Genomic DNA, 19,760 nt, shown 5'->3' on the forward strand with positions numbered 1-19,760 from the left:
CCTTGAATTCCAGAAGATAACCCTGGGAGACTATTTCTAGCGCCCAAGGATCCAGAACATCTCTTGCCCAAGCCTGAGCGAAGAGAGAGAGTCTGCCCCCCACCAGATCCGGTCCCGGATCGGGGGCCAATATTTCATGCTGTCTTGGTAGCAGTGGCAGGTTTCTTGGCCTGCTTTCCCTTATTCCAGCCTTGCATTGGTCTCCAAGCTGGCTTGGCTTGAGAAGTATTACCCTCTTGCTTAGAGGACGTAGCACTTTGGGCTGGTCCGTTTTTACGAAAGGGACGAAAATTAGGTCTATTTTTCGCCTTGAAAGGCCGATCCTGAGGAAGGGCGTGGCCCTTACCCCCAGTGATATCAGAGATAATCTCTTTCAAGTCAGGGCCAAACAGCGTTTTCCCCTTGAAAGGAATGTTTAGTAGCTTGTTCTTGGAAGACGCATCAGCCGACCAAGATTTCAACCAAAGCGCTCTGCGCGCCACAATAGCGAACCCAGAATTCTTAGCCGCTAACCTAGCCAATTGCAAAGTGGCGTCTAGGGTGAAAGAATTAGCCAATTTGAGAGCATTGATTCTGTCCATAATCTCCTCATAAGGAGGAGAATCACTATCGAGCGCCTTTATCAGCTCATCAAACCAGAAACATGCGGCTGTAGTGACAGGGACAATGCATGAAATTGGTTGTAGAAGGTAACCCTGCTGAACAAACATCTTTTTAAGCAAACCTTCTAATTTTTTATCCATAGGATCTTTGAAAGCACAACTATCCTCTATGGGTATAGTGGTGCGTTTGTTTAAAGTAGAAACCGCTCCCTCGACCTTGGGGACTGTCTGCCATAAGTCCTTTCTGGGGTCGACCATAGGAAACAATTTTTTAAATATGGGGGGAGGGACGAAAGGAATACCGGGCCTTTCCCATTCTTTATTAACAATGTCCGCCACCCGCTTGGGTATAGGAAAAGCTTCTGGGAGCCCCGGCACCTCTAGGAACTTGTCCATTTTACATAGTTTCTCTGGGATGACCAACTTTTCACAATCATCCAGAGTGGATAATACCTCCTTAAGCAGAATGCGGAGATGTTCCAACTTAAATTTAAATGCAATTACATCAGGTTCAGCCTGTTGAGAAATGTTCCCTGAATCAGTAATTTCTCCCTCAGACAAAACCTCCCTGGCCCCCTCAGATTGGGTTAGGGGCCCTTCAGAGATATTAATATCAGCGTCGTCATGCTCTTCAGTAACTAAAACAGAGCAGCCACGCTTACGCTGACAAGGGTTCATTTTGGCTAAAATGTTTTTGACAGAATTATCCATTACAGCCGTTAATTGTTGCATAGTAAGGAGTATTGGCGCGCTAGATGTACTAGGGGCCTCCTGAGTGGGCAAGACTCGTGTAGACGAAGGAGGGAATGATGCAGTACCATGCTTACTCCCCTCACTTGAGGAATCATCTTGGGCATCATTGTCATTATCACATAAATCACATTTATTTAAATGAACAGGAATTCTGGCTTCCCCACATTCAGAACACAGTCTATCTGGTAGTTCAGACATGTTAAACAGGCATAAACTTGATAATAAAGTACAAAAAACGTTTTAAAATAAAACCGTTACTGTCACTTTAAATTTTAAACTGAACACACTTTATTACTGCAATTGCGAAAAAACATGAAGGAATTGTACAAAATTCACCAAATTTTCACCACAGTGTCTTAAAGCCTTAAAAGAATTGCACACCAAATTTGGAAGCTTTAACCCTTAAAATAACGGAACCGGAGCCGTTTTAACACTTTAACCCCTTTACAGTCCCTGGTATCTGCTTTGCTGAGACCCAACCAAACCCAAAGGGGAATACGATACCAAATGACGCCTTCAGAAAGTCTTTTCTAAGTATCAGAGCTCCTCTCACATGCGACTGCATGCCATGCTTCTCAAAAACAAGTGCGCCACACCGGCGCGAAAATGAGGCTCTGCTTATGCTTTGGGAAAGCCCCTAAGAAATAAGGTGTCTAATACAGTGCCTGCCGATATTATAATATCAATATACCCAGATAAAATGATTCCTCAAGGCTAAATATGTGTTAATAATGAATCGATTTAGCCCAGAAAAGTCTACAGTCTTAATAAGCCCTTGTGAAGCCCTTATTTACCATCGTAATAAACATGGCTTACCGGATCCCATAGGGAAAATGACAGCTTCCAGCATTACATCGTCTTGTTAGAATGTGTCATACCTCAAGCAGCAAGAGACTGCACACTGTTCCCCCAACTGAAGTTAATTGCTCTCAACAGTCCTGTGTGGAACAGCCATGGATTTTAGTTACGGTTGCTAAAATCATTTTCCTCATACAAACAGAAATCTTCATCTCTTTTCTGTTTCTGAGTAAATAGTACATACCAGCACTATTTCAAAATAACAAACTCTTGATTGAATAATAAAAACTACAGTTAAACACTAAAAAACTCTAAGCCATCTCCGTGGAGATGTTGCCTGTACAACGGCAAAGAGAATGACTGGGGTAGGCGGAGCCTAGGAGGGATCATGTGACCAGCTTTGCTGGGCTCTTTGCCATTTCCTGTTGGGGAAGAGAATATCCCACAAGTAAGGATGACGCCGTGGACCGGACACACCTATGTTGGAGAAAGAGAGTTACAGGAGAGGAGAGAGCACTAGAATGCAGTGAATAGGTTGCAGATGAGCAGTGATACTATTCATGTACCAAAAGTGAGTTACAGGAGAGGAGAGATTAATAGGAATGCTGTGAATAGGTTGCAGATGAGCAGGGATACTATTCATGTACCAAAAGAGAGTTCCAGGAGAGGAGAGAGCACTAGAATGCCGTGAATAGGTTGCAGATGAGCAGGGATACTATTCACGTACCAAGAGAGTTACAGGAGAGGAGAGAGCACTAAAATGCAGTGAATAGGTTGCAGATGAGTAGGGATACTATTCACGTACCTTAAAGCAGAAGAGAGAGAATATGATTAGCTTGATGTAATGTGCATTTCTTCAGCAGATGTCAATAGGCAGAATGTTGTCTTAATAAGCAGCATTGTGGTGAGTACTGAGTATAATTCTTATCTTAGTGCCTCACTTATAAAATGTTCACTATAGAAATGTGAACATATGCTATTGTAACAATACATACTGCCCAGGCAATATATACACTTTTTTGAGCCACTCCCAGATAGCAACTGCAAAACAATACACTTTATGATGACATAAATAAAGACCATGGCTAACACTGCTATCTGCAAACTCAAGCATGGATTTGCTTCGCCAAGTAAGGCAGGTGCCTGGTGGAGTTTGGCTACTGAAAAATTGTAGTAAACTAGATGTTTACAAATGTTCAGACATGACTGATGTTATTCTATAACAAGACAACAGATTTTTTTTTGGAAAATTACAAGTTGTTCAGTGTCCCTTTAATTTTACTAAGTGACACAAAACATTTTTATTTTGATATTTTTAGCCTCACCTTGCCTGTGTATCAACTGGACCAGAATGTGTTGCTTGTCTCTCTGGTAGCTGAGGTGCAGGTGTTGCCACTACAGGAGCAGAAACCTAAAATATAGATAAAAGATAAATGAACTATATATGTGGCTCTTTATAATTATGCTAGTATGAATATATTATCCTTTAATATATTATTTATTTTCAGTGGTTGAAATGCATATAAAATACATTGTTGAAACCCAATTAAAGGGATCAGTTATCTAGCTATTAATATATTATAAAGAGGTCTGTTACAGTGAATAAGAAATACTGAAAAAGAAAAAATGAAAAGAAGCATCCTTACAGCACACCTTAACAGAAAATACACATAAAGTAAGCACTAGTTAAGTGTAATAATCAGTGCATTAAAAATCGGAAAAAATTTGTTCAACAAAAATCGTATTTTATTCAAACTGCTACATTTGTATGTAAATTACACAGGAATAAATTGTATTAATTATGCACAGCGCAAAATCGTAAATTAAGTGCACTGGATGTATAAAAAACATATAGAAATTTGTACTTATAAGTACAAAATACAAAGCGTAATTGTTTTTGTTTTCTTCGTAAAATGGACTGAACATGGGCTTTTCATGGGTGTGTATGAAATTTCCTTTAAAGTCCAAGCGTGATTATCTAAACAATTCTGCCCTACAGATCTCACTATTTTTTTCTATCAAACTAAAAAATGGTGAGGTTGTGACAAAATACGCAAAAATACTTAAAGGGATAGTCTAGTCAAAATTAAACTTTCATGATTCAGATAGAGCATGCAATTTTAAGCAATTTTCAAATTTATTCCCATTATCAATTTTTCTTCGTTCTTTTTGGTGTCTTTATTTGAAAAAGCAAGAATAAAAGCTTAGGAGCTGGCCTATTTTTGGTTCAGCATCTGGGTAGCGTTTGCCGATTGGTGGCTACATATAGACAACAATCAGCAAGCAGAACTCAGGTGCTGAAGCAAAAACGGGCCTGCTCCTAAGCTTACAGTCTTGCTTTTTCAAATGAAGATACCAAGAAAATAAAGAAGAGTTGATAATAGGAGCAAATTAGAAAGTTGCTTTAAATTGCATGCTCTATCTGAATCATGAAAGTTTAATTTTGATTAGATTATCTCTTTAATACCCTAATAAAACAAAAAAAAAAGCATATAAAAATAGAAGCGGTTGTAAGATGCTATACTCAAAAAGTAAAATGTGTATTTTTTTGATGCAGGGTTTAATTTTTAAAGTGCGCCCCCTGCTCGATGCTAACTTCGCCCTACACAGGAAATTTCCCTTTCCAGTGAGCTCTATTACTTTCTATAGGAGACATCTCTCCACTCAGAGACCCTTTTTAAGATAATTCCACTAGGACAGACCGGCTGTGTGAAGCTGGTCCACCTACAATCGGCACAAAAAAAAAAGTCCACTGTGTTTCATTAGTGCTACGTTTGTGCTGTTTTGTGCCGCAAAAAATACAATTTGTGCTGCTTTTAATTTTAAGATAATAGCAATTGTTTTTTTAGTTATTACAGATTAAATAAAGGTCACCAAGTCCCCCTACAACAGCCAAAATACATGCTGGGTTGTTAGTGCTACGTTTGTGCTGGTTTATGCCGTTTAAATCTCCATTCTATCTTGTTTCTTTTTTAGTTATTAGCGATTTAATAAAGGTAACCAAAGGTCACTCAGCTCTAAAAAGACAGAACAAATGGAGCGCAACAACGTGCACCAAAGTGCACAAACGATGTTCAACACATAGTTTTAATATTCATAACCATTCACTATTATAAGCCTGATTTGTACAAACATATGACACCTCTTTCACCCACTCACATAATTAATGGAACTTGTACCAAGTCCAGGATAAAATTTTGTATTTAATGTAGCCAACTAATTATGTATCTAATCATTAGGATTATATAACTATGGACCACTTTAATTCATCATTAGGGTAATTACTTAGGAGCTTTATGTGCACCTCTGACATCGTACTGATTATATTTATACACAAATGTTCACATGTATGATGCCGGAGTTCTATGCCTTACAGTGATTATCGCAATCAGTTTGTGGCAAGAAAAATGCACCAACCCATATCGAGTTTACAGGTTAATATTAGATTGTATCTACTTGGATATATACATATCATATTTCAACTCTCAATAGGTGTCCTACTTTGAGCACTTTAACAACATCACGAACATGCACCAATCAGGTTAGTATTCACCCCTTTTCCTTTTGACACTTCTCGACTTTCTATTGGTTACTTCCACCCGGATGTAAACACAGACACACGCGCAATTAGGCTTTACATGTACACTGACAGATCAACAATCTGCATTATCACATTAGACCCTTGAATAACAAAAATCACATCACATTTTTGATACAAGAAGGTGTGTCCAAGGGATATAGGCTAAAATGACGAATTTTTGACCTGGTCATTTGGACAACACCCACTTTGACTTTTCGACACGCCCACAAGCGAGGAACAGACATGGTTTTACAAATGTATGCCTTTGATCGCAATACACATAGGATGTTTATAGAAATAAATAGTGCCTATAGTAAATACAATCACTAGATAGTCACTACTATGTGATATACACGTACCTTGCTCTTAGATCGGTCATACGATCCTCATTTGCAACAATAGATATAATTCCAGCAGCCACTTAAAATAAAGGTATTTTATAATTTTTTTCATTTTTTATTAACATTATGACTATTTATTGAGTTTTATATTAAACCTATCATGTTTTTAATTTATATTTTATGTACATGACCTGTGAGGTCATGTGACTGGGAAGGGAGTGTGATGCTAGTTGCCAGCGGATTGGTTGGCCACCTGTATTTAATGTAGCAAGTAATTATTGTTTGTATCAGCCTGAGGAAACAGTAACTATACTGAGAAACGCGGCGCTGTATTTTATATGTGTTTATTAAACACTTGATCTTAAGTTACTTGCTACCCCTTTTTTAATTCACCAACGTCTACATACATTTTTGCACAAATATTGCCTTCTTACTCTTAACCTCTGTGAGTGAGCATAGAGACATTCTATAGGCTTGTGCATCCAGCAGCCTGAGGAGAGTTTACCGGACAACTCTGAGGTTCTAGCCTGCCCAGTCTGCACTACATAACAGTGCTTTACCACAAGTGAATGTATATTATCCAACATTTGTCTCCCTTTTCTCCTTGCAGTATTATGCTATGTGGCGGTTGTTTTATCTCTCATAGAGCTTATGTTTGAGTGAAGAGACACCTGGAAGTCCTTTGTTGCATACACCAGAGGAGAGTTATACTGGACAACTCTGAGGATCCGGTCTGTCCAGTTTGCACTACGTTATAGTGCTCTACCACATGTGAGTTTATACTATTCACTATCTGTTCTATGTCATATATATGCTGAATTACGCTATGTGGCGCCTTCTCCTTTCTTTATGGAATGTCTTTCCAACAGTAAAACGTCACAGTGTCAAATTAATACGTGAACAGATAGTATTAGTACACACTTCGTATCACAGATAATGCATTCTACCTGTTACAAAAGAGTGAAATATATTTATACAAGTATAAAAGAACATATTGGAAATATTATATAAAATAATAAAAGTGCCAAAAAATCTAATTAAATAAACGGACAGTGTATATAAACAACATATAGGATGTTGGTATCAGAACACATACACCCCTTCATCAAAAATAGCTAACATTCATGATTTTATACATAAACAATGACGCTGCACCCACCAAAGTTAGATTTATTAACTACAATAATGGGCAGTATATACACTCTATCTTTAGCATATTTATAGACACTCAACTAAAAACAAAGCCTACAGATCCAAAAAGGCTGCTAAATCTATATCGCGGTTTAAACCTACTGGATCCATGGTACCCAATCTATGGATCCAGTATGTCTCCAACTGTCTCAATCGTAGGAAGTGATCTCCCCCCCTTATTGCACTCTTAACGTGTTCAATAGCCACTATAGTTAATCCTGTGCTATCTTGATTATGTTTTTCTAGAGAATGTACTGATACACCATGATTATCGAAACCACTTTCTATATTCCTCAGATGCTCATTAAAATGTGCCTTCACAGGGCGTTTTGTGCGACCTATATAGATCTTATCACATGAACATCTGAGAAGATAGACTACAAAGCATGTCCTGCATGTCATCAGACCCTTGATCTTATATGTACAATCTCCTTTTATTTTCCCAAATGTTTGGTTTGGTTGGTCTATATGAGAACATTTTCAACTTTTCCTTCCACATTTGAAGAAGCCTTGCAATTTCTTTTCAAGCCAATTACCGGACTGCATAGGTTTTAACATGCTAGGACTAATTTTATTCCTTACATTGACATTCCTCTTAAAAATTACCTGTCCTCTGTCACTCATAACCTCTTTCAGGATAGGATCCTGCATTAGAATGGGCCAATGTTTTTTTCATGGCTCTTTCAATTTCCCTTGACGCTCTATTATATTTGGTGACTAATAGTATTTTCTTTTGCCTGTGTTTTCCACTATCATATTGTGCACGATCTGTTCTTATCCTTCTCTTTACCTCTAATTAGATTTTTTTCTATCCATCCTTCCTACCCTATCCTGAATTTCTCCCAGTAAGTCACAGGGATACCCCTTCACTAGAAATCTGTTTGTTATGACCACTGCTTCTGCCTGATAATCCTTATACCTTGTGCAGTCATGTCTGGCCCTCGGAAATTATCCTAAGGAGATATTTATTTTCCATTTTTCATGGTGACCACTCCGGGCATGTAGGTACCCATTAGTATCAGTGGGTTTTCTGTACAAGTTGGCATATACACCACCCCCCTCTTGTATGATTTCTAAATCTAAAAACATAGCTTTCTCCTTACTCCATTCCATAGTGAATTGTAGATTCATTAGATTCTTGTTAGTGTACTCTACAAACATCTTCAATTCATCCACTGAACCCTGCCAAACTAAAAGCACATCGTCTATGTACCGATACCACTGGATGATGATATTTTTGTATGGATTCTCCATGTTGAATATAAACCGATCCTCCCACCATCCCATGTAGAGGTTTGCAAAATTTGGGGCAAATGTAGTGCCCATCGCGGTACCTTTTACCTGGAGGAAATATTTATTTTCAAACATAAAATAATTTTTAGTTAAAATGAATTCCATCGATGCCTCTAAGAACCTCATTTGAGTGCAATTAATATAACCACTTTACATGGCAAAGTACTTAACTGCAGCAAGTCCATTGTCACCCAGACATAATCATCTTGCCAACACATCCCTTTTTTGATCTCTAGTATGTGTCAAATATTTCTCACATACGATCGTAAGTACGGTACCATACGCTTCAGAATATGATCAACATATTCTGATAGTGTCAGGAATAGGAGGTCTCACCACCAAACTATCGGCCTACCCGGGGGGTTCATCAACCCCTTATGATATTCTGATAGTGTCGGGAATAGGAGGTCTCACCACCAAACTATCGGCCTACCCGGGGGGTTCATCAAACCCTTATGAATTTTTGGTAGGTAATAGAAAAATCGGTAGAACAGGATTCTTAACCACCAAATATCTAAACTCTGCATTTGTCAGAACTGAGCATGTTTTTCCAAATCTAATCAATTCATCATATTCGTTCAAGTAATTTTTTGTTGGATTGATATCCAGAGCCTGGAAGGTCTCTTTATCCCCTAATAAGCGGTGCGCATCCTTTACATAATCAGGTTTTCCCTGTACCACAATACCTCCTCCTTTATCGCCACTGAGGACAACTATGTCCATATCCTCACAAAAGTTTCTTTAGGGTCATTTGTTCAGCCAGAGATAGATTCCCATTGTATTTATTTATCTTTCTATCCTTGGAACAGATATCTCTCATCTCCTTTTCCAATAATGATTCAAACACAGGAATACAATTCCCTTTCAACTGTACAGGAAAGAATGACGAATTCCTCTTTAATGAGCTATGATTCATAGGTATGTTTTTAGCTTCATTCTCGAACTCTTGAAAAATATTAATTAGGGCTGTATCCACCCACCCCCCCCTCTTCAGTGTTTTCCTCAGCTTCCAGACTCTCTAAGATGACTATAGATCCGTCCCCCTCTCCTGTTACGTCATTACTCTTTATCGGTTTGTTCTTCAATTTAAAATGTCTAGCAAGGGTTAATTTTCTAATACGTTTTTTGGTGTCTTACATACAGCTCAAAATCATTACTCAACACAGTTTCCTCATCTTTAGTTAAATTCTTCTGCAAGATGTTAACATTTTTTTGTTTGTGTGCTTTTAGTAGTGTCTTTCTTTCCCTTTTTTGTTTTTTGGCTCTACATACCACCCCTCCACTGCATCCTCTTCTTCGTACTCTATACCCTTTTTGGGTTCAGATTCCCTTCCAGGTTTGAGTTCCCTGGTGGATGGCCTAAAAACGATCCTGTACTTGTTCTTTTCTCAAAGGAAAATATCCACCAATATCTTTCTGTTCCTTCTTATTAGCAATATTTAGTCCTTTATTTTCTTTTAAATTTGTATTTGTATTTTTATTATTATAATTTGTTTTCTGGGTGTTCAACTTTGGTCTTGCACCTAGATCCCATCTTTTGGTGATGTTCAGGACTATTCTGGGAGGGATATGTTCCACTCCCAAAATACACCCTATTCCCTTGGTGTGACACCTCCCCTCCCTCATTGTGTCTATTCTGATAACCTCCATTACTTGTAGTATCCGCTCTATTCTGATGAGAATCTGCCTGACATTATTTTAAGGGTCACTCAGCCCCCCCTACAACAGCCAAAAGACATGAAACCGGGCTGGTTAGTTAATGCTGAGTTTGTGCTGGTTTGTGCTGTTTAAATCTCGGTTCTATCTTATTACTTTTTTGATTTATTAACGATTAAATGAAGGTCACTCAGCCACCCCTACAACAGTCAAAACACATAAAACTGGATTGGTTGGATAGTGCTGTGTTTGTGCCGGTTTATGCCGTTAACATTTTTATTTGTGCGGCTTTGTTGTTTTTTTTAGTTATAACTGTTTTTTGTCCGTGAAAATGATGTAACCCATCATCGATGTTTTTAAAATGTGAATAAAAATATACCATTCATTTTTGCTAGGTTTCTGTTGATTTGTGCTTCCAAAATTAACATTAGTGCCAGTTTTGTTTTGGAGATATTACGCATTATATATGATCAAACTCCACCCATTTTGCACTCCCCATTAATACATTTTTAAAACAAATATACCATTAGTTTGTGCTGAGATTCTGTTGATTTATGCTCAAAAAATGTAAGTATGTGCTGGTTTGGTTTTGGAAATATATATATATATAAAAAAGGAAATTTATGCTTACCTGATAAATGTATTTCTTTTACGATATGACGAGTCCACGGATTTCATCTTTACTTATGGGATATTGCCTCCTGGTCAGCAGGAGGAAGCAAAGAGCACCACAGCAGAGCTGTATATATAGCTCCTCCCTTCCCTCCCACTCCAGTCATATGACCGAAGTTAGGAAAAGAAAGGAAAAGGAAATAAATTTATCAGGTAAGCATAAATTTCCTTTTCTTTTACAAGATATGACGAGTCCACGGATTTCATCCTTATTTATGGGATACAATACCAAAGCTACAGGACACGGATGAAAGGGAGGGACAAGACAAGAACCTAAATGGAAGGCACCACTGCTTGAAGAACTTTTCTCCCAAAAACAGCCTCGGACGAGGCAAAAGTATCAAATTTGTAAAATTTGGAAAAAGTGTGAAGAGAAGACCAAGTTGCAGCCTTGCAAATCTGTTCAACAGAAGCATCATTTTTAAATGCCCATGAGGAAGCCACAGCCCTAGTAGAATGAGCCGTAATTCTTTCAGGAGGCTGCTGCCCAGCAGTCTCATATGCAAAACGGATGATACTCTTCAGCCAAAAAGAAAGAGGTAGCCGTAGCTTTCTGACCCCTATGTTTACCGGAAAAAACAACAAATAATGATGATTGACGAAATTCTTTAGTCGCCTGCAAGTAAAACTTCAAGGCACGGACCACGTCCAAGTTATGTAACAGACGTTCCTTCTTAGAAGAAGGATTGGGACACAATGAAGGAACAATCATTTCCTGAATAGTATTCTTGTTGGAAACAACCTTAGGAAGAAAACCAGGTTTAGTACGTAACACTACCTTATCGGAATGAAAAATAAGGTAAGGAGAATCACATTGTAGAGCCAAAAGCTCAGAAACGCTGCGAGCAGAAGAAATAGCAACTAAAAATAAAACTTTCCAAGATAACAACTTAATATCTATGGAATGCATAGGTTCAAACGGAACCCCTTGAAGAACCTTAAGAACTAAATTCAAACTCCAAGGAGGAGCAATAGGTCTAAACACAGGCCTGATCCTAGTCAGAGCCTGACAAAAGGACTGAACATCCGGAATATCTGCCAGACGTTTGGGTAACAAAATAGATAAATCAGAAATCTGTCCCTTTAAGGAACTTGCTGATAACCCCTTCTCCAATCCTTCTTGGAGAAAAGACAAAATCCTAGGAATCCTAATCTTACTCCATGAGTTCACACCAATAAAGATATTTACGCCATATCTTATGGTAAATTTTTCTAATAACAGGCTTACGTGCCTGAATCAAGGTATCAATGACCGCATCAGAGAACCCTCGCTTAGATAAAATCAAGCGTTCAATCTCCAAGCAGTCAGCTGTAGAGAAATTAGATTTGGATGCTGGAAGGGTCCCTGAATGAGAAGATCCTGCCTCAATGGAAGCTTCCACGGTGGCAGAGTCGACATGTCCACCAGATCGGCATACCAAGTCCTGCAAGGCCACGCAGGAGCGATGAGAATCACTGATGCCCTCTCCTGTTTGATCCGAGCAATCACCCAGGGGAGGAGAGCAAACGGTGGAAATACATAAGCTAGGTTGAATGACCAAGGCACTGCCAAGGCATTTATCAGTTCGACCTGAGGATCCCTGGACCGGGATCCGTATCTCTGGAGCTTGGCATTCTGACGAGATGCCATAAGATCCAGCTCCGGTCTGCCCCATCTGAGAATCAGGGTGGCAAAGACCTCCGGATGAAGTTCCCATTCCCCCGGATGTAAGTCACAGTCGTGATGTTGTCCGACTGAAATCGGATGAATTTGGCCGAAGCCAATTGAGGCCAAGCCTGAAGCACATTGAATATTGCTCTCAACTCCAGAATATTGATTGGCAGTAGAGACTCCGACCGAGTCCACACGCCCTGAACCTTCTGGGAATTCCAGACTGCACCCCATCCTAGTAGACTGGCGTCCGTTGTCATTATCACCGATGAGGGTCTGTAGAAACACGTCCCTTGGGACAGATGATCCTGCAACAACCACCAAAGAAGAGAGTCTCTTGTCTCCTGATCCAGATCTATCTGGGGAGACAAATTTGCATAAACTCCATTCCACTGTCTGAGCATGCACAGTTGTAGAGGTCTGAGATGAAAACGAGCAAACGGAATGATGTCCATTGCCGCCACCATCAATCCAATTACCTCCATGCACTGAGCCACTGATGGCCAAGGATTGGACTGAAGGGCTCGGCATGTATTCAAAATCTTTAACTTTCTGACCTCCGTCAAGAAGATTTTCATGAATATGGAATCTATTAGAGTTCCCAGGAAAGGAACCCTTGTCTGTGGAATTAGTGAACTCTTTTCCAGATTCACCTTCCACCCGTGACTCCTTAGAAAGGACAGAACCATGTCGGTATGAGACTTTGTCAGTTTATAAGACGACACCTGGATCAGAATATCGTCCAGGTAAGGCGCCACTGCAATGCCCCGCGGTCTGAGAACCGCCAGCAGATCCTAGAACCTTCGTGAAGATCCTGGGTGCCGTGGCCAACCCGAAAGGTAGAGCCACAAACTGAAAATGTCTGTCCAGAAAGGCAAACCTTAGGAACTGGTGATGATCTTTGTGGATAGGAATGTGCAGATATGCATCCTTTAAGTCCACGATAGTCATATATTGAACCTCCTGGATCAATGGAAGAATTGTCCGAATAGTCTCCATCTTGAAGGATGGAACTCTGAGAAACTTGTTTAGACTCTTGAGATCTAAAATGGGTCGGAACGTTCCCTCTTTTTTGGGAACCACGAAAAGATTTGAGTAAAACCCCTGCCCCTGTTCCTGTATTGGAACGGGACAAATTACTCCCATAGTGGAGAGGTCTTTTACACAACGTAAGAACGCCTCTCTTTTTATCTGGTCTACAGACAATCGTGAAAGAAGAAACCTTCCCGTTGGGGCGGAATTTTTGAACTCCAGCTGATACCCTTTGGACACGATTTTTAGTGTCCAGGGATCCTGAACGTCTCTTATCCAAGCCTGGACAAAGAGAGAAAGTCTGCCCCCAACTAGATCCGGTCCCGGATCGGGGGCCGCCCCTTCATGCTGTCTTGGGAGCAGCAGCGGGCTTCTTGGGTTGTTTACCCTTGTTCCAAGCCTGGTTGGGTCTCCAGACAGGCTTGGCTTGTGCAAAATTCCCTTCCTGTTTAGCGGAAGAGGGGACTCCCTTGAAATTTCGAAAGGAACGAAAATTACTCTATCTACCCCTCTGCTTAGATGTTTTATCCTGAGGTAGGAGGTGACCCTTACCTCCCGTAATGTCAGAAATGATCTCTTTCAAGTCAAGCCCGAATAGGGTCTTTCCCTTGAAAGGAATAGCCAAAAGTTTGGATTTAGAGGACACATCCGCAGACCAAGATTTTAACCAAAAGGCTCTGCGCGCTAAAATGGCAAAACTTGCATTCTTAGCCGCCAAATTAGCAATCTGAAAGGCGGCATCCGTAACAAAAAATTAGCCAGCTTAAGGGCCTTAATTCTATCTTAATTCTTCAGAGACTCATCTAAGGCGTCAAACCAAAAGGCAGCCGAAGTTGTGACTGGTACAATGCAGGCCGTTGGATGCAATAAAAACCCTTGATGAACAAATAGCTTTTTTAGAAGACCCTCCAACTTTTTATCCATAGGGTCTTTGAAAGCACAACTGTCCTCAATAGGGATAGTCGTACGCTTAGCCAGGGTAGATATAGCTCCCTCCACCTTAGGGACCGTTTGCCAAGAATCCCGAACAGTGTCAGCTATAGGGTACATTTTCTTAAAAATAGGGGAAGGTGAAAACGGGATACCCGGTCTTTCCCATTCCCTTGAAATAATTTCTGAAATTCTCTTAGGAACCAGAAAAACATCAGAATAAGAAGGAACCTCTAAGTATTTGTCCATCTTACACAATTTCTCTGGTGGTACCACGATAGAGTCACAGTCGTCCAGAGTCAGCAAAAACTCCTGCAACAACAGACGGAGATTTTCAAGCTTAAATCTGAAAGACATTACGTCCGAATCTGTCTGGGGCAATGTACTTCTTGAATCAGACAATTCCCCTTCAGATAGAGTCTCCCTACCTCCCACCTCAGAGCCCTGGGAGTGTACGTCGGAGATCGCCATCAAAGAGTCAGAAGTCGCCTGGACCACCTGGTCCTCTCTTCTACTATGTTTGCCCTGCAGTACTGGCAACTTAGATAAAACCTCTGTAAGAGTTGATAACATAACTGCAGACATATCCTGCAGAGTAAATGAGGTAGACACCGTAGAAGAACACGGTGTCACCTGAGCGTGCGTTAAAGGCTATGACGCTTGGGGAGAGAGTTGCGACCTACCCTGAAGTTCATCAGGTTGAAAACCCTCCTTAGACATATTTTTATTAAAGAAGATCTGTTCTCTACACTGTAAGGCCCTCTCTGTACATGAGGAACAAAGCGTAACAGGAGGTTCCACAATGGCATCTAAACACATAAGACAAGTACCTTGTTCTAGATCCTCCATGATAACAGAAGTACAAGTGAAACTGCTAGTTTGGTCAAGAGGCACAAAATATATATTTATATATCGTTATGTTTAAAGAAAAATTATGTGCACAATTTCTTTAATATAGCTGTGTACTTGGATTATATAAACATAAAATATTAGCAAGCAAAGCCCTTAGCAAGTGATAATTTTCTTGTCACTGTCACCTCAGAAAAAAAACGTAAACTTTTAGACACTCTTCTCGCAGCCACCGACTGAGATCGTCTTCCCTTAACCAACGCGCCTAAGACCGCTTGTGCAAGAGTAGAACAAGCGTACTTAGGAGCCGTAATGGCAGCCAGAACACGATCCCCCGGATGTCTCTCTCAGAAACAACTGCGCTGAATCGTGCCAATACCAAGCCCCGCCCCGCCCCTCGTGGGCATCAGAGCCTGGGAAAAAAACATCAACATGCCCATACAGGCCAAAACCCCGGAGTCTAGTAGTGTCAGCTCCGGAACTCTCCCAGCATCAGCCTTACCCTTAGTGAAACTCTTTCCATCAGTATACTGAAAGAGAATAGCCTGAGTATACACCTAATAGTATAACATCCCAGCGCTTCTAGGTTACAGTAGTCGTGCTAGAGTGTCTGGAAAATATAAGCTCTATGATGGTTCCCATTCTTTTCTTATGCTAATGAGGACCGGCATATAGCGACAGGAAGCCTTAATAGCCCTTGACAGCAAGTAAAAGCACAGTCATTCTGAGCTATGTCACTCCTTATCGTTATTCCTTTGCAGTGCCAAGCCCCAGAAAAAAAGACTGCACTTACCTTCATGCTGAGGAACAGCATGAGAAATTTCACAGTGTCAAGAGGTCCGCTCTTCCTCCTGAGGTCCTGTGAAGATAGAAGGGCCTTAGGTAAAGCTTCTCTAAGACCAACACAGAATAGCAGCATGAATATGGGAGGCACAGAGGGGTTACAAAACCCAGTTCCTATAGTCAGAAGTCCAAAGGCTGCTCTGTAGTAAAATAGTACACTTTCGCACATTTAAAAATAAAAAACTCTTGATTGAAGAATCTAAACTAACACCTCACTTTACCTCTTCCTATCACTAACACAGGCAAAGAGAATTACTGGGGTGGGAGGGAAGGGAGGAGCTATATATATACAGCTCTGCTGTGGTGCTCTTTGCCTCCTTCTGCTGACCAGGAGGCGATATCCCATAAGGATGAAATCCGTGGACTCGTCATATCTTGTAAAAGAAAATATTTGATCAAACCCCTCCCACTTTGCACCCCACGTTATTAAATTTTTAAAGCAAATATACCATTTGTTTGTGCTGATTTGCGTTGCAAAAACATACGTTTGTGCCAGTTTGGTTTTGGAAATATTGAGCATTATATATGATCAAACTCCACCCATTTTGCACTCCACATTGTTACATTTTAAAAACAAATATACCATTAGTTTGTGCTGAGATACTGTTGATTTATGCTCAAAAAAGTAAAGTTTGTGCCGGTTTGGTTTTGGAAATAATTAGCATTATATTTGATCAAACCCTGCCCACTTTGCATTCAACATTATTACATTTTAAAAAAAAAATGCCATTTGTTTGTGCTGATTTGTTCCACAAAAAAACTACATTTGTGCCGGTTTGGTTTTGGAAATATTGGGCACTATAAATAATCAAATTCCACCCACTTTGTACCCCACATTATTACATTTTAAAAACAAATATATCTTTTGTTTGTGCTGCTATTGTGCAGATTTGAGCTGCAAAAACTAACGTTTGTGACAGTTTGGTTTTGGAAATATATATTTATATTATATATGATCAAACCCCACCCCACATTATTAAATTTTAAAAACAAATATAAACATTTGTTTGTGCTGTGTTTGTGTCGTTAAAACAAATTATGCTTACCTGATCATTTTCTTTTCTTCTGCTGGAAAGAGTCCACAGCTGCATTCATTACTTTTGGGAAATAAGAACCTGGCCACCAGGAGAAGGCAAAACCCCAGCCAAAGGCTTAAAATACTCCTCCCACTCCCCTCATCCCACAGTCATTCAGCCCGAGGAACAAGGACCAGTAGAAGAAATATCAGGTGAAAGGTGCCAATGTGCAAGAAGAATAAAATAAGGACGCCACACAAATAAATTACGGGTGGGTAACTGGGGATTCTTTCCATCAGAAGAAATGAAAATTATCAGGTAAGCATAATTTATGTTTTTCGTCTTAAATGGAAAGAGTCCACAGCTGCATTCATTACTTTTGGGAAAACAATACCCAAGCTACAGAGGACACTGAATGCCAAGATGGGAGGGTACAATAGGCAGCCCATACTGAGGGCAGCAGGTCTGAACCCCCAACAAAAAAAACCTGCTTCGCCCGAAGCCAAGAAAAACCTTAAAAGGAAAGGCCCCAAGGACACTGACCCGCAGATAGTCCAGAAAGCAAGCTAGAGACCGCAAATCGGACTCAACTGAGACAACATTCCTCCAAGAGACACCGTCGCCCAACAGTCGGTCCCTCATCACTCACCCCACACTAATAAAGGGGACACCAGCCTAAACTCCCAAGGGGACAAGGCAAAGGAGAACCGAAGGAAACCGAAAGGTGACCACAATCCATAAAAGGAAGCCTCCAATAGTGAGCCCAGCTCACAAAGACCCAAATGGGCCCAAACAGAAAAAGGGAGAGTACCCTAGACCAAGTGGAACCTGGGTTAAGACCGGGCAGAGAGACAGAGAAAGTCTTCTCTCCAACATCATGCAAGCACTGAAACACAACTGAAGACAGAGTCCTCACAGCGACTGACCATAAAATACAAAAGTATCCACCCATAAAAAAAATGTGCAACAGACCCAGACGAAACACCCTGAGTCGAGAACACAGAGTCAACATCAGGACGACACAGAGGATACTTGTTAGTAAGTAGAAGAAGCCAGCAAGAGAACAGATTGCAAAAAGCAACCCCCAGACAGAGGGCATGCTCTAGGCAACCTAAGCCACCAGACCTACACACAGGTCTTCAAAAAGGAGACACAGAACCTCAATCGAGGCCCCCTGAGAAGAGAGGTTACACCCAGAGCCTGAAGGAGGTGTAATCCTGGACCCTCTGCCTGTAATTCTAGGGAGCTAGCAACTATGCCCACCTAGATCCTAAAGATGACAACATCTCTCAGAACCCACACCCAGCCGGACCAACCCAGCATCAGTGGATCCGCAACAGGGAAACAGAAGAACCCCAAAACAAGCTCAAGAACGAGCGGAAGAATGGCCACAGCCATTCCCATAGAGCACGGGCACAACCCGACTCCTAGAACAGACGACAAGGCCGTAGACCCAAAAGATCTAGCAAAAAGCCCCAACAAGTCTCGATTTGGAGCCAGCAAGACTCCAGATGGAACGTAACAACCCAGAGAGACGCCCCCCTCCGATAGGTAACCTACAGTTCCAACCTTCTGAATCCAGGAGAAGCCCCAAGAAAGAAACTACATCTCCATAAGAAGAAGAATAACCCCTTAAGAAAAGGGATGGAGCCAGAACGGCAAAATCTGTCCTCAAAGCACGAAGCCACCGGCTAAAGGAGAGATTAATCCCACACACAGATGTCCTTGGAAAGGACCCCAAAATTAGCTTGCTTACACACATCCCCTGTGTAATAGATGCAGCAGAGACACTGCAAACCTATTCACCTGCAGAGCAGTGAATCCAAAGGTTTACCCTAGCAAGCTGACCTAGGAAATCCAAACCTAAGGCGCATCAAGCCTAATGAGCAACAGACACAGAAAACCTGGCCAACCATGACCAGGTCAAGTAGATTGAGTAAAGGACATAGCTCAAGTTCCCAGTACAGGGGAACCCCAAACCAGCCCTTAGGCCTAAGATTCCAGTAACAACCCATAACTGGGTCCACAAGGGAAAACGCTGAGCGAAGCCTCAGCAGCCGGAAGCCTAAGGGGAAACAGGTCCGGGCACCCAATTGTTCGATCAAACAATACCCGAGAACTTAACACCCCGTCTGACAAAAAAAAAAAAAAAAGGGATATGAATGTAATATCCAAATCAATCCGTATAACGAGAAGAACTCATAAGTCCTGACCGATGGAAGGAACCACCCCTTGCTAAAGTCCTACGCTCCAAGGAGCAAGGAGATAAAAGTTGTATAACGATCCTAGAGCCCCTAGACTTCTCAAACACCCACAGGACAACAAAGCAAGGGATACCTCGAGGTCAAACCCCTCAAGCAGGGATAGTCTCCACATCACCTTCATACAAACAGAGGAATACAGGGAGAAAAGACGCAAAGCCTTCTCAGCTCCGGGGAAACCCGAGCTAAGCCCAATGTCCCCACAGGGATCAACCATCTCCCAAAGGGAACCCAGGTCGCTAAAAGGAGACCTAACCCACCCGGAGACAACGGGGGAAGACCAAGAAGGTCT

General features: G+C 41.0%; 1 protein-coding gene across 1 annotated transcript in view; it reads right to left on the bottom strand.

Moving 5' to 3' along the window:
* Positions 1–19,760, bottom strand: part of EIF2AK2 (eukaryotic translation initiation factor 2 alpha kinase 2) — a 517,665-nt gene that overhangs the window by 368,629 nt on the left and 129,276 nt on the right. The window contains exon 6 of the mRNA XM_053712508.1: positions 3,479–3,564. Coding sequence (XP_053568483.1) covers positions 3,479–3,564 — 86 coding nt within the window. The remainder of the gene's footprint in view (positions 1–3,478; positions 3,565–19,760) is intronic.

This window comes from Bombina bombina, chromosome 4 (genome assembly GCF_027579735.1).
Source record: "Bombina bombina isolate aBomBom1 chromosome 4, aBomBom1.pri, whole genome shotgun sequence".
In the NCBI taxonomy this organism is placed as follows: Eukaryota; Metazoa; Chordata; class Amphibia; order Anura; family Bombinatoridae; genus Bombina; species Bombina bombina.